Source organism: Pelodiscus sinensis, chromosome 25 (genome assembly GCF_049634645.1).
Source record: "Pelodiscus sinensis isolate JC-2024 chromosome 25, ASM4963464v1, whole genome shotgun sequence".
Taxonomy (NCBI): Eukaryota; Metazoa; Chordata; order Testudines; family Trionychidae; genus Pelodiscus; species Pelodiscus sinensis.
The window spans coordinates 3632675-3658804 of NC_134735.1; the positions used below are offsets into that span (position 1 = coordinate 3632675).

A 26130-nucleotide genomic window follows, 5' to 3' on the forward strand; every position below is an offset into this window, starting at 1 on the left:
GATGCTAGAGCGGTGTGTGAGTTTGGGGGACAGGAAAGGATTTTAAAGTGTTGAGTGTGGGGAGGGCTTTGGCGTGGATGGAAGGATTTTGGGTGGGTTTTGGGGAGGAGGAGCCGTGAGAGAGGGTATTCAAATCCTAGGAATCTTGTCATTAGCTCCTATCACTGGGTCATCTCCATCCTTGAGGGATTAATGCAGATTACTGGTCCTCACAGTGCATTCTTCATTCTATTTTTAGCCAGTCCCCAGGAAGTGTAGGAGGGTTACTAACAGGGATGTAAAATTCCATTTAATTGGTTAACTGATTAAATGTGGTGATAACCAATTAAACTATTAAAGGGGGGGGATGGGTGAGGGGCATTCCACCCTGGTGCAGCCACAGGAGCTGCTGCAGCCCGCCTGGAGAAACCCCTGCCTGTGACGAGCCCAGGCCCACCATAGACGTTATTAAAATTCATATTTAATGACTTTTTTATAATAGTGGCAATGTATTATCTATGGCTAGCATTTGCATTGGCTGACATTTCAGAATTGCTTAACCGGTACCTAGGTTAATTAATCCAGTTCCTAAAAGGAATGCTACCTCCACCAGCTGCTTACTGTGTGGATCGGATTTTATCTGGGAACAGTTACAGCTTTAACGTTTGATTTGCAATATCGTTCTTGTATTTTCTAACCTGTCATGTCCTGGCCCCCAGCTCTGGGTTGCAGTGGCAGGAGAGACCCCTCTCTTAATGGAAGTCACCTGGATTCCAGACAAGTGATTTCCATTAAGTTTTTAAATGTGTTTGGGGAGAGGGATTGGAAACCATTAGGAGCCCATCCTTGCTATCTAGTGTCCTTCTGGCTCTTCAGAGGACTCCCATTCACTCATAAGTAGCAAGTACTAGGGATTTGATGTTAGCTGTTTGGTAGGATGAAGATCTTATTTGCAAGCTCTTTGAAACTGGGAAGACTGTGTGGGACTTGGAAAAACTTAAAGGAGCTTACTAAGTTTTTGAGTTGGTGACGTCCACAGTGTGAAGCCAGGAGAATTTTGTCTTTCTATTGTCACTTAGGCTTCAGAGGAGTTGCTGAGTTAGTCTGTAACAGGAAAAACTTAAACAACAACAAACAGACTAGTAGCACCTTAAAGACTAACAAAACATGTAGCTACGTCCACACTGGCGCGTTCTCACACACAAACTCTTTTGCGGAAGAGTTCTTCTGCAAAAACTCTTCCAGAAGAGAGCGTCTACACTGGCATGTGATTTTGTGCAAGAGCATCAATGCCAGCGTAGATGCTCTCTTGCGCAAGAAAGCTCTGATGGCCATTTTAACTATAGGGCTTTCTTGCACAAGAAATTCATGTTGCCTGTCTACACTGGCCTCTTGCGCAAGAACAGTTGCACAAAAGGGCTTATTCCTGAACGGGAGTGTCAGAGTTCTGGCGCAAGAAGCCCTGTTTTCATACATTAGAACGTCAGTTTACTTGTGCAAGAACACGTGGCCAGTGTAGACAGGTAGCAATTTTTTGCACAAGAGCGGCCACTTTTGTGCAAGATTGCGCCAGTGTAGACACAGCCATAGATGGTATCATGAGCTTTCGTGGGCACAACCCACTTCTTCAGGTGACAGGAGTATTAGAAGTCCAGATCCAAGAATAAATAAGGAGGGGAGGGGGAGAAGGGGGAAAGGAGGAGAAAAAATGGAGACAGTCGTTGTCTTTTTTTCCTCCTTCCCCCTGACCCCCCATTTATTCTTGGATCTGGACTTCTAATGCTCCTGTCATCTGAAGAAGTGGGTTGTGCCCACGAAAGCTCATGATGCCATCTACATGTTTTGTTAGTCTCTAAAGTGCTATTAGTCTATTTGTTGTTTGTTTTTTTCTGTGTCACTTGTTTGCAGTTGTGGTGTTTTATTACTTATTTTAGTACTTCACAGTAAAATAAGAGTTGATAACCCAGAGAAATTGTAAACGCTTGAGTGCTACTCCTTTCCAGTATCACAAAATATGTGTGAGGAGAACGTGACTATTTCTGGCTGATTCCTTGGTTTGTTTAGCATCTTACAGCTGCATGCCAGAGGGATCATTCTGTGAACTGCTAAAGTCTGTAGCATGGTAGCGTTTTGGCAGATGTTTCATTTTTGGAGAGCAGCTTTCCCTGAAGATTTAATGATCCATGGTAGGAGTAGGTAGGTTGTTAAATTGGACCCCCAGTGCATATTCCTTATGCTTCGACTTAATGGCCATGTCTGTTCTCAGTGTGCCACATTTTGGTGTGTTTCCTAGCTCGAGGTGTTAGAAAGGATGATAAAATACACATACAAGGGCAGTGTTGATGTTCTTTTTCTTTTCTTTTGTATTAGATAAACATCTTAAGCAGTGTATCTTGTTAATTAGGCCTTGTGTTAAAAGTTCATAGATATGGAAGAAGGACTATTAAAACTTTCTAGCTAGAGTTTTTGTTTGTAATGGAGGCGCATACATGACGTGGATACTGGGTACCAAAATTCAATCCACACCTGGATGGGAAAATTAGAGGGACCCCTGCAGTGGGGGGAGGTGTGATCTAGAACACTTTTCAATCCACACAGTTCCCTCCTGCTTTGCTTCTGACAAAGGGGAAGAGGGCGATTATTTCAGCAACCAGGCGGTGGGGAACCACCCACTATCTAAGCCCGTGAGAGGAGTGGAGAGCACTTGGCAGCAGCGGAAAACAACAAGCTCACACCATACACATCTCTGGTATTGCAGCATTGGCAGGCTGCACTCGCTAGCGGTCAGTCGGCCTTTCTGCAATATCCCTCCCCTGCCAGCAGCCCGTTGATTGGCAGGAGGTGGGAGAGCTAAGGGGAGAGAAGCATTGTAGCACTAGACTGTGCAGTGAGGCAGCGGAGACTGGGAGTTTTGGAGAAGCCTAATGGATTTGGGCCCCCAGCATTCACTGGATTCCAATGGGGACTGTGCGCTGAATTCCCTTGGACAACTATGAAAATCCCCACTGGACAGGGTCCCCCCCCCGGGCAGGCTCAGGAAGCGTGCGTATAAAATAGATCATGTGGGAACACACAGAAGGGAGATACTGAATGTTGGGCAGGTTGGCAGGCAACCCCACTTCCAGTGCACAAAGAGCCCGGGCGGACACCATCTCGTGCGCTGTGCTGCTGAGTTCTGAGCCTCCTGTTCGTTATTAAATCATCCTCGTTTAGCAAATGTCTAAGCTCTTCGGTAGTACTCCCCCAGCTACAGACACCAGCTGGAATAGAGCAAACTTCCCACAAGCCATTGCTCTGGCTGCTATACTGAGTTTCTGGATTCTGGCTCCTGCCAAGCCAAGAGTGAGTGGAGCAGCCTCTGAGTGTTTGGCTTCTCCCTGTTTGCAGGTAGTATTGGGTGGTGGACAAGAAGCCATGGATGTGACCACGACCTCCACCAGGATTGGCAAATTCGAGGCCAGGTTGGTCCTTCTGGTTCCTTCGATGCTGGGGGGGAAAGGGGGCGTTGGGTGTGTTCGTGGCGGTCTGCAGGCAGCTTTCCTGGGCCTGCAGGAGCAGTGTCACTCGACTGGAAGAGTTACCCTTTGGGGGAAATGCGGGGCAGACTCTGTTGTGACGTAACTGCAGCTGTGACCCTCTTGGAATGATCAAAAGCCTTTGCCTTGTTCCTAGGTTCTTCCACTTGGGTGTTGAAGAAGAATTTGGGAGAATCAAGGGTCATTTTGGTCCCATAAACAGTGTTGCTTTCCACCCTGACGGAAAGAGGTAGGGATCTCGCGGGGCTTCCCTGGGCTTCTGAAAACCAGCGGCAGTGCTGACTGAAATGCTGGCGAGGGTTAGGTGTGTGCTCGCTGCATTTCCCCTGCGGTGCAATCGGACCTAGACTGATTCCCCCTTTGGACCCGTGGCAGCGCGTCTGGGTTCCCCTGATCCTGCACCCCTGTAGCAGCAAGATGAGACTCCGCCAGCCAGTAGAATAGAGGGGGGTTTATTGCTCCTCCAGGATACAGCACAGACATGATGTGGTTCCAGGAGTGGGGGCCAGGCAGCCTCAGACCCTTTGGGGTAGGGGTCCATCACTCCCCCCTTAAGCCCCGGTACTCAGCTTAGTCTCCTCTCTTCATGGTTTCCCTGCAAAAACTGCCCAGCTCCCAGGCCCTGCCCCCCAGCCAGGTGGCCGTCTCCGCCTCCCTTCCTTTGTCGCTCCCCCTGGGAAGAGCCTTGTTATCTGCTCAGGCTGGGACTAGGTGGCTGGGCCAATCCACACCTTGGTGAGTCAGTGGGAATCGCACATCCCAGCGCAGGGGAACCCTGGGTTACAGAGCAGACAGCCCCCCTGCTACGGCACAGGACCCGGCTAAAGTCTGCCAATAGACCTCCATTCTGACCAGCAGCACCCCCTGCTTGGCCGCATCATGAGCTCCTAGCACTGACACACAGCATTCCTGCTCTTCTGATACCAGACCCCCCGCCTCTGGGAGATTAACCCACAGGGCTCGCTAGTCCAGCCCGCCCGCCCTGCAGGGAGAAGGCCAGCTTTCCTGGATGTATTGGCAGTGAGCTAAGCCCTACAGTGGTATTAATGTGGTATCTTGGTATGGGAGACAAGTAGGGATGTTAAAACGGTTATTCATTTAACCATTTTAACTCCCGGCTTTCTGTCTGCCCGCTGCCTAACCCCACCATGGCCATGGGGGTCCGCAGCAGGGGCTGCCCCACTGCCAGAGATCACTGCCAGGGGCCGGTGAACCGGTTAACCAAACCGGTGAGCCTCATGCTTGCTGGGATGCTTAACAGCTGACCGTTTGAACATCCCTAGAGACAACCTGTCCTAGCAGAGCAGACACGTGATTCCAGTAGGTCTCTATCTGTAGCTGCTGATCCTATGCAGTCAGTTTTCTGTGAATATCCAGGCACAGTCTCACCAGCTCTTGGTGCCTACGTCTTCATACAAGTGGGACCCTCTGAGGTCTGCTTCCCCAAAACCTTTCCTGGGATACAGCCCCATGTCCCATAGCAAAACCCTTTACTAGACAAAGGGGCGGGGGATTACTAGGTTGGGTTTGATAAGGGGGTGGCGTTGACCTCGAACTCTGGAGGCGGAGTGGTTTATCTGGCTTTCTCTCCCCGTGCAGTTACAGCAGTGGCGGTGAAGATGGCTATGTTCGCATCCATAACTTCGACCCACAGTACTTCGAGTTTGAATTTGAAGCTTGAAGCAGTTTTGTCCCCTCCCCTCCCTTCTTATTTTGTCCCCCCTTCTGCTTAGTTTTTCAACCCCCATTGGCTCCTCTCCTGGGGTTCTCTCGGGGCTTGTTCCTTAGGGGCAGCAGCATGGAGCTCATGGGAGGGAGTGCCGAGCGTGTGCGCCAATAGAAGCAGGCAGCGCTGAGCCCAAATCTAAAAGAGAAACTAGCCTGGAGCGGTAAGATCAGCTGCTTTGTGTGAGGTAGTCGAGCAGGGACCAGTTTGCTCTGTGCTGCTGTGAACACGAACTTCCTGCCCTGCTGGAGATATTTATAAACCAGTGGGAAAATAAAATCAAAAGGAAACAATAAATCTAAATCTTTTCTAGCCTGAGGGGTTAAAGCGTGTCAGTCCTTCCGGTGGTGCTGGGCAGCCCTGCACTCTGAATCCCTGGTGAGGATGGATAAATTTCTTAGCCGCCCATCACTTACCCGCCTTATCTCCCCTCCACCGAGACCCAGAATCACTGAATCCGTAAACACGTTGGAAAACAGTTACTGGCTGCTAGGGTGCCAGCCGCACACGACCCCATTGCTCTGGGCAGGAAGTGATATTGAGCTGACTTTCCTCCTGGAACCGTTACTTCCTGTCGGAGGAAGGGATTGTTGTTAAGCATCTTTTTTTTTTAGCCCTGCGATCCTGAGTCAGCTGACCCAGGCCGTGGGTTTTTTTTTATAGCAGCGTTGATGTGCCCTTGAAAGGAGGAGACAGCGTGAGGAGAGACCCTTTTACTGGAACAAGCAGTCAGGGCTGCCCCTCTGAAGTCTGTTCTTGGTAACTGCGCAGAGCATTGTGCCACAAGGCCAGGGCCGAGCCCACCAGGTGGGGTCCTCTGATTCCCCCTGTGCCTGAAAAGTTCAGCTCAGCCTGGCTCTGCTGCCCAGATTTGCATCCGGCGTCGACGGGGCCTTGACCACCACGAAACCCTACTGAGGCAGAGGCAGTGTCTAGCCTCCAGCTCTTGGGAGCTACCTGAGCGATAGCTGGGAGATGTGGCCGGGCCTAAGCCGTCAGCTGCTCTGCTGCATCCCCCCCCCCCCATGTGCTGGTTCATCCTTTGCTTCCCGTCTCTGTGAGTGTCCGAGGGGGAGCAGCATCTGGCGGCGAGTGGCACTGGGCGTGCCCTGCATGCTCCCCGGGCACCTCTTCACAGCCTGTCACTAGGCACTGGATTTCTGCCCAGGCTTCCTCTAAGTAGTGAGAAGAACGGATCCACCGGAGGAACAAACCTGCAGACACATTGTTTGGGTTACAACGTACAGCCCCCTGGCTCCTACCCGCAGCCCTGCAAGACCACAGCTTGTGCTGCTACACTCGTCCCTGCAACAGCAGAGAGGAGCCCCCATGGGTCCTGTCAGCTGCAGGGCGGGGCCTTGCGCTGCAGTGTGGGAGACCCCCTGTTGCAAGCTAGGGGTGTGACCGACTAGTCGATAAGCAAATGCTTATCTGATAGGTGACAGGCTAGTTGACTAGTTGCTTCCCCCTCTTGCTGCCTCTTTCTGATAGAGGCAGCGGGAGGTGGGGGGGAAGAAGTGGGGGTGCTTCAAAGCGGCAGCACTGCATGGAGCCTGCGGCTGGACCCTGGGTTCCACATGGCGCTGCCACTTTGAAATGCTGCATACAGCCCCGGGCCAGCTGGGAGTCCCCAGGCTGCACACGGCATTTCAAAGCCGCAGTGCTGCATGGAGCCGGGGGGCAGCTGGGGACTCCTCCACTGACCCCAGGCTCCATGTGGCGCTGCCGCTTTGAAACTCCGCGGGGCCAGCAGGGGACTGGTTGGGTCCCCCACTGGCCCCGGGCTGGGGCTACACTTGAAAGGCGGAGGCGCCTATTGACTAATAACCTTGATGCAAATTGCATCGACTATTCGATTGACTAATCGAACTTTAACATGTTTCAAGCATTGCTGGCTGAAGGCCAAAGCCCGCGCAGCACTTACCCTGCCAGAGCTGCAGGCTCTGGGGCGCCACCGAGGGCCAGATGACCAGGGGGTTGTGCGTGTACAGGGGGTTCAGCAGGTCCTGCCGCTCGCTGGGCTGGTTCAGCCAGGACCACAGGGAGTGAGTTTTCTCCTTGACTTCACACAAGCACCTGCGTGACCAACCAGCAGCATTTTAGTCCCTTCCCTGGAAGGCTCTAGGACTGACCTCCCTCCCGGAGCTAAGGCTGCGCTCTGGCCATGGGCCTGGGCTGAGGCTCCTGCCCACTGCTGAAGCAGGGGTGTAGCCTGGGTGCGGAGCTGGCCTGGTGCTGGGGCCACGGACAGAGACAGCCAAGCGCACCGGGGGAGGGACGGGCTGCCAACGGAGCTGTGCTTTGGACATGCTCGGCCCCAGCCGGCCGCTGTGGGATCAGCTGCATCCCTGTGGGCAGCGGCAGGCGCTGGGCCTGCTTCGCAGCTCTGCCAATCACAGTGACACCCCCCCCCCCCGTGGGGAGCTCCAGCCACAGAGCCCCCCCCTACAGCTGGGCCAGCGCCAACTCGCACCACTACAGGGGCGCTGAGCCCTGAGCCTCGCTAGCTGATCAAAGCAAACTGGGGCCACAGGTACCCCGCCCCTGCCCTAGGTGTGTGTATCCAGGGGGGTCTGTATGCCCCTGGGTGAGAGCCAGTGCCCAGCGGGGGGGCGGGGGGCGCGTTGCCCGGGGCCAGCCTGAGCAGGACATGCAGGAACTAGTGAGGTGACAGGGTGTGGGGGGGGGGGGCAGGAATAACCTCCCTGCCCTCCCCAGTGCAAACGATGCCCCACGGTGAGATCACTGGGCAGCTGGGTGGGCCTCGGTGCGAATGAGGACTTGCAGGGGGCAGGCACAGCCTCGGCTCGGGAGCGTCCTGGCTCGGCGCAGACCGCTGGGCGCTCACCTTTCCTTCTCGCTGTTGCACAGAAAGGTCCCGTAGCAGGAGGCGTACGTGTGCTCGAACAGCACCAGCAGGAGGCGCTCGCTGAACTGCAGGGAGAGGGGGAACTGGCGGCCCAGCTGCCTGACGCAGTCGAGGAAGAGGAGGAAGACGGGCGCCTCCTGCTTGAGCCGGGCGTGGGAGTAGGCGGAGCGGGTGCAGCGGGAGTGAAAGGGGTGTCCTGCCTGCAAGGCCGAAGGAGGGAGGGGCAGGCTGGAATGAGGGGGCACTGATGTCTGAGCTGCACACGGGAGGTGTCTGGTTGCAGAGCAGGGAGGTGCAGGGGTGAGCAGGAGGGAGCTGGCGTGGGGCTGATTAGCCAGAGCCTCGACCCTCACCCCAAGCAGGCGTTGATGTGAGCTGGCTGCTCCCCCTCCCCCCCTGGGTGGTGCTCGGTCCGTGGGGGGTGCTGCTCTGGCTGGGCTGCTTGGGGAGGGCGGCCCCTTTCCAGGGAGGGGGAGTTACCTGTATCCATTCCCGCTCCAGCAGCCCCTGGAACCCCGTCAGCGTCCTGCAGTCAGGATCCAGGATCACCTGGGCCAGAGCTGTCACCAGCAAGGTGGTGTCGGTCCCCTCGGCTCCATGCACCAGCACGCCGGCCTCCTCCCTGCAGCAGACGCAGCACTGACGTCAGCTAAGGGGTCCGGACCCCTGCAGGCGGGTGAGTGGGGCACCCCCAAGCAGCTGAAGGGCGCCCCCTGCTGGATGGGAACAGGACAGGTATTCCAATCCCAGCTCGGATCCAGGCTGCTGGCTGCGGTGATTATTCTGCAGTTTATCTAAGGCTCAGCATCTTCCCTCCCCAAGCCCTTTGCAAGCCGTCGTCAGCCTTCTAAACGGGGGGAAACTGAGGCCCAGAGGGTGGCTGGAATTCTGCCGAGGCTGCTTGGGGAGTCGGGCGAGACGGGACAGAAGGGGCCTGTTTCCAGGCAGGCTCCAGGTGCTAGGATCCTGGGTCACGAGCAGCCTGTCGCTCTGCTTAGCAAAGGCCTGTCCCAGGGAAAAGAACCCGGCTGCAGCTGGGCTCTGAGCAGCAACACGACCCGCCTCACCTCTCCATGCACTGGGCCGCCAGGCAGGCCGTGCTCAGCGCCCCCTTGACGTGGGCCAGCCACTTGGAGCTCTCCAGCTTGCTCAGCCAGCGGTCCATGCTGAGCGAAGGGTCGTTGCAGGCTTCCACCAGCTTCATGAAACTCTCCTGGAGGGGGCGGCCCCTGCGAGGGGAAGGAGGAAGAAGCCCTAATGCTGCCTCTAATCCTGGATTTGGCCCCGGAGGCTCAGTGTTCCCCTGCCCCCCAGCATTGGGCCCACACTGGTGCTCTAGCCCCTCTGCCCCCTCATGGGGCTAGCGCATACAAAATCTACTAGATCTACCAGTCTGGGACCCCCTAGGCTCTGGTGTGTGAGGGGACAGGGGAGTGTCTTTCTCCTTCTCCATCAGGGGCTTCTCGCCTGGTTTTTCTGTGGGTCAGCGGCCCCTGACCCAAAAAAGGTTCCCCGCCCACCAATCTGGGTGTGGAATAATGTTTTTATGGGCACCGCGGCATGTGCGGACGTGCACCACCAATAGAAACGCAGGCTGCCAGCGCTGGGCACTCTGCGAATCAGCTGGGTGGCGTTGGAATCTCTCCTGGGCACCCGCCGCTTGGAGGGATGGGGGTGCTGGTTTCTAGCCTCCTCCGGTGAGTCTGACACCTCTGAGGAGGAGGGGAGGTCGGAGCCTCGCTCCCAGTGCGCCTGGGCAGGTGGCAGCACTAGCACGGCTGAGTCGGTAACCACCAGTGTAATGAGTGGGCCAGGTCTTGGCACAGTCCGGCCTCCAATATTGCGGTGCCAATGGAGACAAAAGGGCAGGTGGTGAATGTCCAATGAAATGTGGATGCTCCCGGGAAGGGCTGTGCCAGGGATCACGGGGGCTCCGCACCTCAGAGGTACCCACCAGCCCCCGTGCCGGGAGAGCTCCTGTGCTTACCTCTCTAGTGGCCTGTGCAGTCTCCTCCAGCAGGGATAGGAGGATCTGGGCTCCGTGCCGCCGCCCATCACCCGAGCCTGCTTGGCTGCCTGAGCCGAGCGGGTGTCGATGATGAAGCCGCGCTCCCGTCCGGCCAGGCAGGCGCTGAGGAGCAGCTGGTCCTCTTGGCAGTGCTTCTTATTGGGCCCTATCAGCGGCTGGCTGCTCCGGAGCATCACCTGCAGGGCCGGGCAGCCAAGGGAGTGAGGCCTTTCCTCCCCTTGGGCGCTGCTGCAAACAGATCTCAAGCTAAGCAGGCTCTGGCTTATTGGGCGCTTGGCTAGGAGACCTCCAAGGCAAACCCGAGCGCTCTGAGTCCTGGCCCCGTTCCAGCTGGGACTCAGCAGTTATCATCTGGCTTTTTCCATTTCCCCTTGCAGTTGGTTGGAAACAGCGCTCTTTGTCACTTCCTGTGTGGAACTGTCGTGCGGCGTTGCTGTGAGCCGTTAAACAGCTGCAGGGCCTCACCCCAGAAGTGGCTGCATTTAGGTGATGCTAGTGACTCAGTCTGTCGATGAAGTGTTTTGGGGTCCTCAGGGAGGTGGTATCTGACTAGTGCGCTACTGCTGGCAGGCAGACGGGGAAGCTTTCCCACTCCCATTATTCGCTCTCTGAGAGGAAGAAGCTGAGCGAAGAGCAGGACAAGGAAAGGGAAACAGACTCACCGTCCCGTTCTTCTTGTGGTAGTAGCTGAGGACGGGGAACCGTCCCCCCTGGCGGAACCGGGCGGCCTTCTTCAAGACGTTATCGTCCACCGCGGCTGGCACGACGACAGCTGGCGGGTAACTGGCACAGATGGTGAACTCCTGGTTAACACAGCTCAGTCTCCAAGCACCTGTCTGGGAAGGCCAGAAGTGTCAGGCTGGTTCCAGCTTTCTCCCAGGGCCACGGAGCGGCTGGGATTGGAAGGGAGGGCGTCTATCCCGGATGGATATTTTACTCCACCCTGGAGTGGCCCCCTCGACCGCAGACAGCTTCATGGCCCAGCTAGTCCTTGGACTCTGCTAGGAATTGGGTGAGGGGGCCAGTTGTGGAGGGTGGGTTTTGTGATATGGACCCTTGTCCCCTTTGGGGCCAGACTGATTCCCCCTCCCCCAATTCATCTCCCACAAGTCACCACGGCACCCGCCGATGGTGCCAACGTCGTCTCTGCAGAGCCAGGCTCTTTGGCAGGGCAGCCCGGCGGGAAAAGATGCCACGTCGCATCTCCGCTTCCCAACCCATCCTCCGTGTTCAGATACTGTACGTACCATCTGCATCCGGACCTGCCAAGAGCCTCCCATGCACCTGCCGCTACCCACCCTGCGAGCCAATGCCTCTGCCCCACGAGCGGTGCTTGCTCATGACCCACGGGCGAAATGATCCACTCCTAGTCGCCCTGTGTGTTGTGTATGGAGTGGCCTAACCCCCAACCCACTCTTGAAAGTCATTTCTGGACTGATCCCTCCCTGCTTTGATCTCTCAGCACGAGGCCTCTGCCTCTCCAGACGCACCAAGGCGGTGATTTGTTGGTAGTAATGTTGAAGGGGATAGAGCTGCCATCCGTCTGTGAGCTTCATGCTTCGGGGTCTGTAGAAGAACGGGTACATCGACATCACGGAATCCACAGAAGAGAGGGCCTAGAAGAAAGAACAAGGAAGAACCCACACATGGGGTTGGTCTCTATTCATTGTATATGGACCAGCACCCTCACGATACTGACCACCTGCAAGGGAAGGGCTAGGACAGCCCAGAGCCATCCTGCATCCACAATGCAGCTAATGCAAAGATAGCAGTTGTTAGAGGGGATAACATCCCCACCCCCGTACAGCCTTGGGCTGTGTCTACACTGGCGCGATCTCACACAAAAGCGGCTGCTCTTGCGCAAAAACTTGCTGCCTGTCTACACTGGCCGCGTGTTCTTGTGCAAGTAAACTGACGTTCTAATGTATCATATCAGGCCTTCTTGCGCGAGAACTCAGACGCTCCCGCTCAGGAATAAGCCCCCTTGCGCAAGAGCCTCTTCCACAAGAGGCCAGTGTGGACAGGCAACATGAATTTCTTGTGCAAGAAAGCCCTATGGTTAAAATGGCCATCAGAGCTTTCTTGCACAAGATAGCGTCCACACTGGCACGGATGCTCTTACGCAAAAGCACATGCCAGTGCAGACTCTCTCTTCTGGAAGAGCTTTTGCAGAAGAACTCTTCCGCAAAAGAAGTTTTGCGTGAGAACGCGCCAGTGTAGACGTAGCCTTTGCCTACATTTCCCCCCCCCCCAATACAGAAGAGCAATATTTTTGAACACGTCTGTCCTTTCAGCATTCTTATTACAAATTCTACCATTTCCATTCAGGAGGGAACCAATATCGTTGTCTGGATGCTTTTTGTTCCCAATACATTTTTAAAAACTCCTCCTCATTGTCCTTCATTCTGCTGGCCAGAGATTTCACCGTATGTCTCTTCGAGGTCCCTTATCAATTTTCTACAGATCCTAACATCTGATTTATATGAATGATCAACATTCTCTTTCTTCCACATGGTGGTACATCCCTTTGGAACTACAGGTCCCAGCATGCAATGCAGTAAACCCACCTGAATTAAAAGGGCCCATTGCATGCTGGGACTGGCAATCTCTTTGGGCCGCCTATTCACACTGGAGACGGGCAGGTCTTCATCCCACCTCCATTCAAGTCAATGGCTAAATTTCCACGGAGCAGGGACTTTTAGATCCTGGTCAAGTTTTCCAGGCAGGCCTCAGCTGGGCAACAGCAGGGGACCTCCTGGGTCTCACCACAGCTCAGCAGGCGCCTCTCGAGGTGCAAACACAGGCCAGCGCAAAGTCATTATTTACCCAGGTTAATGATGAACTCAAAGCAAACACCACGGAGCACTGGGCTTCTTCTTGCCAAATATCACAACCCTGGGTGCTCTGGAAAGGATCCTTCCAGGAGCTGCATCCGGCTGGCTGCCAATCCCAGCCCCGGCCCACGCTCCCCGCTCAGCCTCTCCAGCTGCCCTCACCTCGATGGAGCTGGCGATGTTGAGGCATTCCTCCATGCCAGGGATCTCCAGCTGCAGCACCTTCAGGTCTTTGCACTTGAGGGTGATTGTGCCCAAGGAGTTGACAACCCTGTGGGGAGATGCCGGGCAGGAGCGGCGTGTCAGACCCTAGGTCCTTGCCTCTGGGATCCACCCCCTCCAGCAGCCCAAGGTGGTGCCCAGCTGCTGCCCATGTGTCGGCGCGTGGGGGCACATGTATGTGAGAAGAGAACTTGAGAACACGGGTAAGACTGTGTCTCGTGGCCGCTGCTGGGGGCATTCAGCCCGGCCTGGGAGATGCGTTGGAGGGGGCGAACAGGCCGACTGTAAGGAGCGTGGGGTAGCTACATGCTATTCCCTGCGTCCCCAGGGGGTAAAGGACGGGGGGAGATCCAGTCGCTGGGGCAGCTCCGGCACATCGTCCCCCCGACACCAGAGGAAAGCTGGCTCGTCCCAGAAAGCTCAGAGGAGGCACCGTTCACTCTGCGTATCGGTCCCCTCCTTCGCCCCTACGTCCTCCCCACCGCTCTGCGGACAGGATGCTAGAGCAAGCGCTGCAGACTCAGGGCCCTGAGCAGGAAGCGGGTGGCCGGTTAGTGCAAAGCCAGGCGTTGAAGGAGAGTTAGAGGATCAATGCCGGGGTAACGGCCAAACCTGGTCTCTTGCTGGGAGCGGTTAGTCCTGGAGGGCTGGTACCAGCCTAGGTTCTGAACACTGAGTCACGGAAAAGAAGAAAGGTTATTCCCAGGCCGGGGGGTTGGCTGCACCCTCTGGCTGGCCCCCAGGGCAGAGGAGAGAATGGAAAAAGAGGCGAGAGCCCTGTTCTGACCCCTAACCAGCTGCTTCCCCCCGCTGGACTCAGAGCTCCACCGGGCAGGCTGCTCAGCAAAGGAGGCTGCTCAGCAAAGTTCGGCGTCTCGCCCCAGGCCCTGTGGGATGCAGAGCTGGCGAGAGCCATTCGGCTGTTCTCTGGGCCACCCCCCGGCGGAAGGGCACCGAGCGGGCTGGGGGGGCGGAATATGTGAATGCTGAACAATGTAAACAAGAGACAGACCCTGCCCCCCAGATCTGGGGGGGCACGAGCCACGGGACTCCCACTGAACAGGCCACGCCGGCTCGGCCCAGCCACAGATTCTAGCCTGTTTCAGACGCACGCGCCGCCGGAGGGACCCCAGGGAGCGGGCAGGGGGCACTGACCTTTTCTCCACCGCATCCACGTTCCGGATGAGAAGCCAAAGCTCCTCCGCGCCCGGCTCCCCGTGGCCCCCGGGCTGGGACGACAGCAGCAGGTGATGGCTGGTGACGCACAGCGTCCCCTTGACCGGCGGGAGCCCGGGGCAGGACAGCTGCACGTGCTCCACCGTGGCAGTCTTGATCAGCTCTGCAAACTCCATGGCGGCGGCAGCGGGGCACCTGGACAGAGAGAGCCCCCACAGGGCCTTTTCCACAGGGCTGATGGGCCACAGGGACCGGGCGGAGACCTCGGCCAGCACCGACAGCGACTCAGGGAGATGGGGGACCGGCTGCGGGAGGTGCGGAGCATCCTCCTTCCCACCCTGCTCCTACAGGTCCGTGCACCCCAATTTGCCCCGCACTCCCAGGCCAACCCAGGGCCACCCCCTGCCATCTTCTCTCCGTTGCTTTATTTGACCTCCCCTTTTAAACGACCCCCCTTAATCCCCGCTTGAGGCACAAGGAGCCTTCCTTCTGCAAAGCCCTGGTGGAGCTGTACCTAGCTCAGCCCTGGGAGGTGGGTCAGTTTCATCCGCTCCACTTTACAGGTGGGGAAACTGAGGCACTGAGCGGCGAGGTGGCCGGCTCAAGGGCTCGGAGGGAGCCGGGGCGGCTTGTGGGGAGGAATTCCCAGTGCCCGGGCTTGCATTCAAGCAACTGACCTTCTGTCTCTCCTTGTGTCTGTTTACATGGAGGGTGGCCTAGCCCTATGGGTCACCCCCAGAGCTATTGTGTGCAGGGTTATTATTGAAACCAGATATTTTTAGCTGCAGGGGAAAATCCAGCCACCACCCAGCAAGGAGCTATTGTTGTTTCGGGCGTGTAGCATGGAAGGGCCTCTGGCAGGGCCCCACTGCGCTAGGGGCTGTACAAACCCAGCCCTGCCCCCAAAGAGCTTCCCAGTCATAAGCCATCCCTACAGGCGGAGCGGTTTGCCCTGCCGTGGGCCCCCTCCCTCTAGCCCCAGGCGTGCTGGGCTCCAGAAAAACCACCTTTTTCTAAAGCCAGAAACCTCTTCAGAGCGGCTCCCCTCGTACAGGCTCAGGGCAAGGGCTCTAGAACCTGCTGATTCCCCCCCCCCCCCCCCCGACCCCTGCATGAGGGATGTTCAGGCCACATCTGGGAGCAAGCGATTCATCCCCCAACATCTGGCCACCGCGCTTACCTGGGACTGGCCTGGCTGCAGCCGGAGAGCTGGCTCAGCACAGGGATGCCAGGGCAGACCCTGCTCAGTGGGTGCCGGTGCCCAGAGCCCTGGGAGCCAGGCAGCTAGGGGACTCCGTGGCTGGGGAAGCCAAGCCCCGGCGGGCTGGGGAGCGGCGCGGAGACGGGCCCAGAGGCTCTGGCAGCGGGCGGGTGGCACCTGGCGGCCACGGTGGCTTCGGAGCAGCTGGGGAGACGCGCCGCATGTTCTGAGGCAGGTTGTGAGAGGCAGCAACAGGAACTGAGAGCTGCCTGCCCTGTGGGTGAGGCCCAGAGGCGGAGAGGCAGAGGATGTCGCCTTAAGGTGGCCTGGCTCCCGCGCTTGGTTTCCTTTCTCGGGGGAGGCCTGGGCAGAGGAAATGAGCCCAGGTTTGGTGAATCAGGGCTGGAAGCTTTTCGCAGGGGACGGATCCAGCCCGGGGAGGAGGGGGTGGCGGAGGCCGTGGAGTGACTTTGCAGAGCCTCAAATTAGTGGGCAGGGGAGACCAGGGGAACTTCCCGCTGGAGGCTCCCAGCTCCGGGCATCCTGGGAGGGCTACGGAATTAAAGCCGGAAAGGGGCCCGAGACTCTCGTCTTGCAAGCGGGACCTCGCAGCCCGGGAGGGCGTTGGGGAGACAGAGGATTTTCCTTTGGGAGAGGGCCGCATGGGTGGCAGTGATCCCTGCGAGCTAAGCGCTTGGGTGGCCACCCAGGAGAGAGTCAAGGGCCGCCCAGTGGAATAGCAGAGGCGGCAGCCTGTGTGTCTACTGGTGGTGCACGTCTGCACATGCCTCGGTGCATATAACAAAATTTACTCCGCACATGGATGGGAAACTTTAGAGGGAACATTGGTGGCCGGGAGGGCAGGGCTGATAAAAATATGCCTGGAGACTAGTAAACAATTCCCCACAGACACTGCAGGCTCTACCTAGCCCCAGCTCCATCCTCCTGCTAACAGGGCCCTGCTAAGACCCCTCTCTGCAATCTCTGTTATGCAGAATACCCCAGCCCCGCTGCCCGGAGCCAGCTCCTTAATCTCTATTACCCAGAAGTCTCTAGGCCCCTGCTACCCAAATTTCCTGTTACCCAAATACCCCATGTCTCTTTCACTGCCACAGGCTGGGCTTTTTCTACTTGTCACCCTGTGTGTATGGTCCTTGTGTTTCCTGTCTGCGATAGGAAACGCTGTATTCTCCCCCCCCCCCCCCCATGTTCTCCAGGGTTCCACCTTAAATGCAGCCCAGCTGTGCAGAAGCAAATAAGCCACTGGTTAAAGTGACCTGGCCAGATGCCCTGAGCACAGCTGGGGAGCCGGTGACCAATGAGAGCCCTCAAAGGGCGGGATTTGTAAGTCTAGGAGGCCCTGTAGCTGGGGTCCTCCCGGGATTCTCCTCCCCCCCCACCCCCAGCAGCAAACCCACCCAGAGCTCTCACAGGAATATCAGCCATGTGGCTACGGGCACAGAGCAGCTTCATGCTGCCTGCAGGGGTCCTTCTCCCAAGGCATTCCACAGACTGGATCCTGCCCCGCTCCATCATGCCTGGCGTGCCCAAGGCATTCCACAGGGATGCTGAACAACCCCACCCCCTGCAGTGAACTCCAATGTTTCGTGGGGACTTTGCACCAGCCGCTCCTTCCGCTAACCCAGCGCACAGTCAACCTGTGGAACTCCTTGCCACAGGATGCAGTGAAGGCCAGGACTTTAACAGGGTCCAAAAAGAGCTAAATAAATTCATGGAGGTTAGGCCCATCAATGGCGATTAGCCAGGATGGGTGTCCCTGGCCTCTGTCAGATGCTGGGAAGGGGCGACAGGGAAGGGATCACTTGATGATTCTCTGTTGGGTTCCCTCCCTCTGGGGCATCTGGCACTGGCCACTGTCGGCCGACAGGCCGCTGGGCGAGATGGCCCTTTGGTCGGACCCCGTCTGGCCCTGCTTACGTTCTCAAACTTTTGTTCTGTTTTCGCGTAGCAACTCTGAGTGTTAATCGTTTAACCGGCTACACGATCATGTCCCTGTTTAATATATTTAATCCCTTTATACATGTGGGAGGCAAAGTGAGGTTGGGGGGAGGTTGATAGTTCATGACCCCCCCAAGGGGTCGTGACCCCCCCCGCCCGTTTGAGACCCCCTGCTCTGTCCTCTCCTCTCCTCTCCTGCATGGTCTGCCCCTACTCTGTTCGATCCACCCTGTACGCTGTGGAGGTGCCTGGGGGTGGGGCAGGAAGAGCCAGGAACAGAGCGAAGCTTTTTTTCCTCTCTTTTTTTGGCTCTATAACAGCTCTGAATCTCAAGTGACCTTTCAGCCTCCCTTGAGCGCAGCGCTGGGTGGAGAATCAGTGTCATTTCGGTACCAATAATAGACGGGGAAGGAAAGGCGCATCTGCGGGATAAATTACTTTTCACTCCTCCGGTTCTTGATGTCCCCATTGAAACTTCCTTTCAAAGAACAGGGTGTCTCCTCCCCACAGGAGAGACAATAACAAATTGAGAAAACACCTCCCCAGGCCTCCGGGCAATTAAAGTTCCTGCTCGCTCAGAATCATCGCAGGCGTGCCAAGGTTTTATTGTGCGCTCCAGAAATAAATAGCTCCCGTGCTCACACGCACACACGCAGAGCAAGCCAGCTCTGCCACGGGCAGGGCGCCGCACCCGTCGCTGGCCAGCCCAGCCATGTCCTTCAGCCACCTGAAGTTCAAGGAGCTGGGGGAAGAGGAGGCGAACGCGGACAAGGAGACCCTGGACAGCGTGAAGGCTCTGACGGCCAAGCTGAAGCTGCAGACGAGGAGGCCGTCTTATCTGGAGTGGACGGCCCGAGTGCAGAGCCCGTCCTGGAGGAGCGGGGGGAAGGAGGGAAGCATCGGCTTGCTGAAGGAGGAGCAGGGCGGAGAGGGGAACCCGGCCGACGCGCCATCCAGGAGCATCTGTGGGTTCGGCACCATGGAGGATGCCCTGGCGTGGCTGAGGAAGGAGCTGGTGAGTACCCCACGGTGGGCGCACGGGCCGCTATGGGAGAGCAGGAAGGGACAGAGAAGCCAGGAGAGAGAATCCTAGAGCACTAGACCTGGAAGGGGCCTCGAGAGGTCACGAAGTCCAGTCCCCTGCCTCATGGCAGGACCAAGCACCGTCCGGACCAGTGTTTCTCAACCTTTTTTATAAAAGTCCCCCCAGTACCTACAGTTTTCAGACACAATTTTTTTCTATTGTTGCAACACATTTGTTTAAACAACTTAATCGTAGCCAGGCGGGTGATGAAATTTGGGTGTAAAAAGTACAAAAATACTAAAGCGCTGTAAAACTTAAAAGAAAAATTCCGTTTTCTCCACGTTTCAGTGGTGTTGATGTTCCCCCCAGACTTCTCTCGAGTACCTCTGAGGGTCCTCGTACCACGGGTTGAGAACGCTGGTCTACACCATCCCTGATAGACATCCAGCCAACCTCCAGCCAACTTCCTCTTCCGTATCTTCAGTGATGGAGAGTCCACAACCTCCCTGGGCAATTTATTCCCCTGTTGAATCAGATCTTAACCCATTATCCCAGGCTCTGCAGCCGCGGGGATCTCAGGCTTGGGAGCTCAGGTTGACGGGAAACAAGACCAAAAGAACAGCTGGGAAAAGGGGAGGGAGGATGAGGGAGCTTCTGCCACGGGCTGGCTGCTCAGCCACTCGATTTGTATCCGGCTCGGGTGTCACCTCCATGGCTCAGAAACGTGGGCTGTAAAGGGGGCCCTAGGCAGGTTTGTTCTCCGTCACCCGGCTTTCCTCAGCCCTCCGCACCCTGAGCAGGGCTGGGAGGGGCGGTCATGAGGCGCTGCCTGTGCTCTGCCTGCTCAGGCTGTTCCCAGCAGCCCTTGTGGCCACGCGCGTTGGCTTAGCGTGGACAGCCGCTGAGTGCGGCTGTGTGTTCGTCTGTTTGTCCCCCGCTCGGCCCACGCAGCTTGCACACCTCCGTCTTTCTGGCTGCCTGCGCGTCTTGGGATGTTTGTGCTTCTGCATTGGGGAGCTGTCTAGTGGCACGTCCCTATGTCTGTACATGTCTGTGTGTCTCTACCTCTGTCCAGATTTCTCCGGAGGGGAGGGGAGTCTGTCGCTGTCTATGCACCTCTGCCTAGTTGTGTGTCTGCCTCTCTCTCTGTCCAAGGGTCTTTCTCTCTGCTGGGTGTCTGGGTGTCTCGGTTTGTGCTTTTCTGGGAGTCTGTCTGTGTGTCCGCCTGTCTCGGTGTGTGCATCTCTGTCCGAGTGTCTATTGCTGTGTCTCCACAGGGACGGCTACGCAGCAAGAGGCAACCTGCCGCAGCGACTCCCTGAGCCCCGGTTGTGCAGCTCAGGCTATCGTGCTAAAATCAGCCGGGCAGGCACGGCCGCTTGGGCGCTTACGCCCACCCTGGGGCTCCAGCCTGGCCACCTCTCCCCAGCTCATTGTAGCACGGCGGCCCGATCACGGCTGCCCTGGACCTGCCCGGTGCGCCTGTGTCTCTGTCCGCCTGTCTCCGGGTGTCTGCTTTAGGGCTGCTCTTTGGCTTGGGACGGGGTGAGCAGGCTCCGGCTGGGCCCCTCACGGCTCCCCTTTCCCCCTCCGCACAGCAGGAGATGCAGGCCGTGGATCACCAGCTGGCCCAGCAGCTGATGCGACTGCGGGGGCGGATCCACCAGCTGAAGGTGGAGCAGGCCTGCCACCAGCACAAGGAGATGCTGGACGATGCCACCTTCGGCCTGGAGGGCTGCGAGGAGGACTCCGACCTGCTCTGCAACATTCCCCCCAAGGCGGCCTTCCTGCTCTCCACCCCGCTCAAGCACATCGGGGTCACCCGCATGAACATCAACTCCCGGCGCTTCTCCCTCTGCTGACCCCCTGCCCGGGGCGGGGCCCCTCTTCACAGCCCAGCCATGCCCAGGGGGGTTCGCCGGGACCCCTTTCTGCCCCCAGACCGGGCCCACGGGCTTGCGCACGCTGGGAACCTGCAGCTCAAGTGCAGGTCATGAGCTGCCAGGCCGGGTTCTATCCCCAGCCTAATGGTCAGCCCAGTTCCAGCCTCAGAGGCGAGGGGGGAGTGGACAGCAGATTCCCCCCTCCCTGGCGACTGGGAGCCGCTAGCAAGGCTGCCCCAGCCCCGTCCGCCACCTCCCGTCAGACGCTGCAGCCTGCCGCCCAACCATCTCCTGCTGTTAGGAACAGAAGAACGGGTCAGACCAAAGGTCCATCCGGCCCAGTATCCTGTCGGCCGACAGTGGCCATGCCGGGTGCCCCAGAGGGAGTGAACAGAACAAAGAATCATCCAGTGATCCTCCCCTGTCACCCCTTCCCAGCCTCTGTCAAACAGAGGCCAGGGACACCATTCCCTAGTATTGATGGACCTAAGCTCCTTGAATTTATCTAGCTCTTTTTGGAACCCTGTTAAAGTCCTGGGCTTCACAACATCCCCTGGCGAGGAGTTCCACAGGTTGGCGGTGCATTCACAGCCGCTTCCGGTCAGTGCCTGTCGCATTCGGCGCTGGCTACCGGAGCCTACTAGAAACCCAAAGGGACAGAGCCGAGGCTGAGCTAACACGCCGTGTGGATTGCCTGGCACCTCAGGAGCAGGGACCTGCCGCGCCAGTGAGCCGGGAACTAGAGTCTGCGATTATTTTCAGTCCCTGCATGTTGCCCTTTCTGGGCCTGGCGAAGGCCGGCTGAAGTGCTCTGCGGAGCCCGTGCTGAGAAGGTTCTTTCACAGCCTCCGGGGGCCAGATCACATACCATGCCGTGATTGCTCACAACCTCTCAGCCCGCTCTGGCCTAGCTTAGGAAGCAGCCTCTGTAACGTGCCGTTACGTTACCCCAGGGCCAGAAGCTGCAGTAGCAGGTACCTACGGGGAGGGGGCAGGGTTTGGGGAGCAGCACAGTGGATTCTCCCCAGCGGGTGAGCCTCATGGCCCCGCTGGGCGGGGGAGACGATCGCTCTCAGCCTCTGATGCTGCAGGGTCCCGTTCGCTGCTGCAGAAACCCCAAGACAAAAGGTTTCCGTGCAGCAATCAAAGGCGGCGGCTGCAAAGGCGGCCTCGTTGCTTTCTGTCTTTCGCACGCAGTCAGCCTGGCCCCCTCCCAGCCCCACGGGGACAGCCGCACCGCCAGCTGTGTGGCTGATTGGGGCACAGTCTAACCGGGTCTCTTCGCTCAGACCCAGCAACACACAGGCCTGGGGAGGGACAACAGGGGAAACATTTCCAACCTCCGCTGTCTCTTCCGATTCAGGCCGCTCAGTCTACCCGTCCTGGACCCTGCTGGCGGGTGGTTTTGTCCCCTCTTGCCTCTACCAGAGCGGTGAGAACCATGGGCCTGCTGCACTCACTTCCGCCCAGTGTTGTTGTTTCCATTCGGTTGTGCTGAGGCCTCCGGTAAGGCAGGCGCCCTCTTCACACTGAGTCTAAGAGGAGCCCTGCATCTGGGTGGTTCTTTCACCGTCTCCCATGATGCTGCTGCTCATGGACTTTCTTTAGTGGTTGTCCTTGAGGGCACTTGCAGGTTTCCCCTGGAAGTTTTCAGGGGCCCATCTGGAATTTCCTCGGGGAAGAGGAAAGCTCCCATCTCGTAGAGCTAGGAGGGACCTTGAGAGGTCATCAAGTCCAGGCCCCTGCCCTCACAGTAGGGCCAAGAACCATCCCTAACAGATTTGCCCCCATCTCTAAATGGCCCCCCTCAAGGATTGAACTCACAACCCTAGGTTTAGCAGGCAAATGCTCAGACCACTGAGCAATCCCTTCCTTTTCACGCTCGCTCAGGATAATACGTTCATGTGCACTCCACCCAGGCCCTCACAGCGCTTCCCAAAGTCCATTCAAAGCGGCGTCGGGCTGCCTGGTTTAGAGATGGGGAAACGAGGCCCAGGGACTTGCTCCGAAGACACGCAGCAAGGGGAGGACTGAGCGAGGCAGAGAATCCAGGAGCTGTGATGCCTGGGGCCTCTTCTCACGCTGGGCACCTTTTTAAAAGTGAGCCCCCTGACTGCTGTCCATCCCCCCACCTCTAGCAGAGGTGGGGCGCAAAGCAGAAGCCAGGGACTGAAACCAGAAGTCCAGACTAGGGTTCCCTGTAAGCTGTGAGCTTGGCCACCACCCCAGAGAGATTTAGGTGCCACTCAGATGATTAGCAGAGCACCCACAGCCAGCAGCATGTGTGTCTATGGGTGGTGCACATCTCCATGTGCCTTGGTGCACATCATAAAATGTATTCTGCACACAGGTGGAAAAAATTAGAGGGAACATTGGTCCTGGCTCCAGGTTCCCAGCTCTAAACCTAATGGCACACTGTCATGGCCCTGCTGCCTGGCTGATGAATATGCATAGCTTAGTCGCTTTATGCAAAATGGGTGATGTAACATGCCATTTTACACAAGTTGTAATCCGCTGAATCTGTATATCCTGTCTGTGCGCATGTATCTTTCTTGTATATGCAGTTAGGAATAGTAAGTGGGAGCGTGTTATGAATCCAGGTGTTCTAGTAAAAGCCATTAGTGGTCCTTTAGGCACTTAATGGCTCAGGGATCAAGTCAAGGGCCTGTGAATGGCTTTATTTTTCCTGGATGGTTGGTCCAACAAAGACATGTGGCCATGTGATGCTGAAACCCATTTTGGATCAGGTACTTTTCCACTCACGGTGAGAAAAGTTTGAACTGAACACAAAGAATTCCTGCCTTGGCAAAGGGTATAGAAAGGGGGGAACCGAACAACAGTGGGAGTCGCCAGATGCCAGGGGACCCCCACTTGCCACCCAATCTGCCTGCTGGAAACACCTGGGACTGAGCAGGGGGGAGGATCGGGCCCAAGCGAGGAGGCAGCCTAGCTTGTGAAGGGATAAGTAGAACAGCTGGTAGGGTTAGACCCTGTATGTAACGAGTTTCTCCGCAGAGGAGGATTAGCCGGCGTGTTGTTTGTTTTGGCTGAGCAACTTACTTTGATCTGTTTCCACTTGCAATCCCCTCAGTCCTACTTTTTATATTTAATAAAAACGCTTTTTTTATTATTAAGCCCAGGGTAAATGATTGTTAGCTGCTTAGATCTCCCCAGGGCTCTGCATTGTGCTCTGCTCCAGGGACTCTCTCGGGGGACTGAGGCCCAGCCCGGGATACCCTGAGATGCTCGTGTGCGGTGCTGTCAACCTGCCAACGGCACGGCAGGTGCACGACAAGCGGCCAAAGCCTGCACGGCGATGAGGCTGGAGGCGGCGCCTCGGTGCTGGGGCAAGTGTAGCTGGAAATACCCCTGCCCCATCCCCCTCTTCACGCTGCTCTGCCTTAGAGTGTCTCAGCTTCCTGCCTGCCCCTCCCCCTGCTCTGCGCCGTCTGTTCCTACCTGTGGCTTCCCGCGTGATCTGACAAGCCAAGACAATAGCTCTGCGGTTCCTCCACTGCCTTCCGCCGCCCAGCGCGCAGGTCTGGGGCCGAGGGGCTGACAGTGAAGCGCGGCTCCTCTTTGGATGGGAAAGAGAGAATCGAAGCCCTTGGCTTCCTCTGGCGATTCTTTCCCCCTGGCTCGGTCGGTGGCTCCGCTCTGGGGTTCACCTCGCTGGGTCTGCTGGCGAGAGCAGTGTGGTCTAGTGGTGGGGGAGGGGGTTAGGGGGTTCATCACGTGCCTGGCACCTTACATAAGTCACTTCCCCTCTATTTCCACCCAGGGCTCTTTGCCTATTTAGAGTGTAAGCGCTTCAGGGCAGGGACCAGCCCTCGCTAGGTGTATGTACAGCGCCTAGCACAGCATGCGCGGCTGTGAAATAAAGGATCATTGCGAGGACTAGGAGAGAGCCGCTGGGCTGACGGAGGGAGAAACGCTCAACTCCACCGGCTTAGCAAGTGGTGACGGCTGCACGGCCTGGCCTACCCCGATCTTTGAGCAAGCCCCAGGCTCCTTTCACCTCTCTCTCTCCCTGGCCGAGTCACCAGTAAGAAATACCCAGGGCTTATCGACTCCTGGTGTCTATCGCAGGGCCCCCAGCCCCATGCGAGATGCCCGGGCTCCGGGCTGTGATGTGCTCAGACACAATGGGAATGGGGGCCACATAGAACCACCGAGAGCTTGCCGCACACACTGACCGTCCGCTGGCCTTTGTGGGGACCAGGGCCTGGTTGGGGGGGGGGGGTGTCTAAAAGGGTTTTTAAGATTTCTTCGAGGTTGCCCCACTGCAAGGTGCAACATCTACCCCCGTCGTCCAATGAGAACACACGTCCACGTCCTCCCCCTCCCCCTCCCATTTCTTTAAACCCCCACTCCACCAAAGACCAGGGTAGACCCACAGCTGGGCCCTGCTGCTGCCTGCCCCTCTCCGGCCTCCCTTGGGGTCCCTGGAGACACCCGTGGAAGTGTCAGGCATGTGACAGCCAAGCAATGTGGGTAACGGTGCCACGCCGCACCCGCAGCTTTTATCTCTAGTCCAGGGCTGGCAGGAAACCCTTCGTTTCTCAGTCGCTCTGCTCATGCTGTGGTTGTAGCGAGGGCTGTGAACAGACTTTTCAAGTTTGCTTTTGCTTCGGAAGGCAGGAAATCAGGGAAAACAGACACCGAGTGAGAACACGCACGGTCTGCAATTCCCTGCCTGCAGGGAGGTGAGAACCCAGGGCCGGAGAAGGAGGATGGACGGGAGAATGTGACCGGGACGGGACTCTCTAGCCATGGAAATCTAAGAGCAGCTGGTCTGCACCTCACGGCAAACAGGTAAGGGAAGGGCAGACACCTGCCTGGAGGGGCCGGGGGGGATGCCACTGTGTGGGGTGGCATGAGCAGTCTGTGCTGGCTCTTTCAGAGACCCGGTTGGGGAGCAATAGGCTTTTGGGGGGAGGGATAAACCCCCAAACACACCGATGTACTTGCCGAGAGGCAGTTATGTGAGTTAGATGCTGGGAAACAGGTCTGTCCATCAAGTGTCCGTCGCCATGGCATCTGAGCGACACACTTGGGGATGGAGAGAGGAAGACTCTGTCTCCTCGGCTTCTCTCGGTGGTCTCCCCCAGACCTCACTGTCTTGGTTTGGGGGTGCGTGGGCAGCCAGACCCACATTTTAGTCCGAGCTGGCCAGGGCTAAGCTCCAACACAAAACTTCTTCGAATGGCCCCGTCTCCCCAAATACTTATTGTAATTCACAGGGGAGCCCACTGCTCCACAAGCCTGGACTTCCAGGCCAAAACCTGGAGGGATGTCCTAACCAGCAGCCTTGAAACTGGACTGAAAATATGCTGGAAGGGTCTGTTGGCTGCTGGGTTGTGTGGTCCCTCAGATGGGCTCGAGGCAGGGAAAATCCATCCCCGGGATAGAACCATAGAATCACTAGGACAGGAAGGGGCCTCGCAAGGTCATCGAGTCCAGCCCCCTGCCCTCACGGCAGGACCGAGCACGTCTCGATCATCCCCGATGTTCAGTGGCTCCGATGTGAACGTCTCGGGTGCAGGCGCCATGGCAGGGCAGGCTGTTTGCCCAGCATGGCTCAGGAAGAGCTCAGGGCCCCATGCCCCTCGGAGACGCAGCCTTCGAGAGCTAACGAGAGCCGCCGGCCCTGGGCTTTGCGAAACCCACAAGCAACCAGACAGCAGGTGCT

At 57.3% G+C, this 26130-nt stretch overlaps 4 protein-coding genes across 9 annotated transcripts in view; 3 read left to right on the top strand and 1 right to left on the bottom strand.

The window, feature by feature from the left end:
* Positions 1 to 5559, top strand: part of EIF3I (eukaryotic translation initiation factor 3 subunit I) — a 12993-nt gene extending 7434 nt beyond the window's left edge. The window contains exons 9-11 of the mRNA XM_075908692.1: positions 3367 to 3440; positions 3652 to 3744; positions 5115 to 5559. Of these exons, the coding sequence (XP_075764807.1) occupies positions 3367 to 3440; positions 3652 to 3744; positions 5115 to 5196 (249 nt within the window). The 3' untranslated portion in view covers positions 5197 to 5559. The remainder of the gene's footprint in view (positions 1 to 3366; positions 3441 to 3651; positions 3745 to 5114) is intronic.
* Positions 5200 to 15843, bottom strand: LOC102450240 (myotubularin-related protein 9-like). Of its 2 annotated transcripts, XM_075908683.1 has the most exons (12): positions 15552 to 15843; positions 14351 to 14566; positions 13808 to 13867; positions 13136 to 13244; positions 11630 to 11755; positions 10802 to 10975; positions 10098 to 10315; positions 9178 to 9339; positions 8591 to 8732; positions 8090 to 8310; positions 7166 to 7317; positions 5200 to 6455 (listed from the first exon to the last, which is right to left on the bottom strand). In XM_075908683.1, exons 2-12 carry the CDS (start codon positions 14545 to 14547, stop codon positions 6277 to 6279), a joined length of 1740 nt encoding a protein of 579 aa, XP_075764798.1. In that variant the 5' UTR covers positions 14548 to 14566; positions 15552 to 15843; the 3' UTR covers positions 5200 to 6276. The 2 variants fall into 2 exon arrangements, with proteins under 2 accessions (XP_075764798.1, XP_075764799.1); XM_075908684.1 differs by lacking the exon at positions 13808 to 13867 and having other exon boundaries at positions 15552 to 15842.
* Positions 15844 to 17912: 2069 nt separating this feature from the next.
* On the top strand, positions 17913 to 23572 carry FAM167B (family with sequence similarity 167 member B). The gene is made up of 2 exons (XM_025181898.2): positions 17913 to 18546; positions 20154 to 23572. Exons 1-2 carry the CDS (start codon positions 18244 to 18246, stop codon positions 20415 to 20417), a joined length of 567 nt encoding a protein of 188 aa, XP_025037683.2. The 5' UTR covers positions 17913 to 18243; the 3' UTR covers positions 20418 to 23572.
* Positions 18408 to 26130, top strand: part of LCK (LCK proto-oncogene, Src family tyrosine kinase) — a 37204-nt gene continuing 29481 nt past the window's right edge. The window contains exons 1-2 of one of the 5 annotated variants that reach the window (XM_075908686.1): positions 18408 to 18546; positions 25076 to 25253. The gene's annotated coding sequence lies outside the window, so the exon portion shown is untranslated. The other 4 variants (XM_075908687.1, XM_075908685.1, XM_075908688.1 and 1 more) reach the window with 4 other exon arrangements.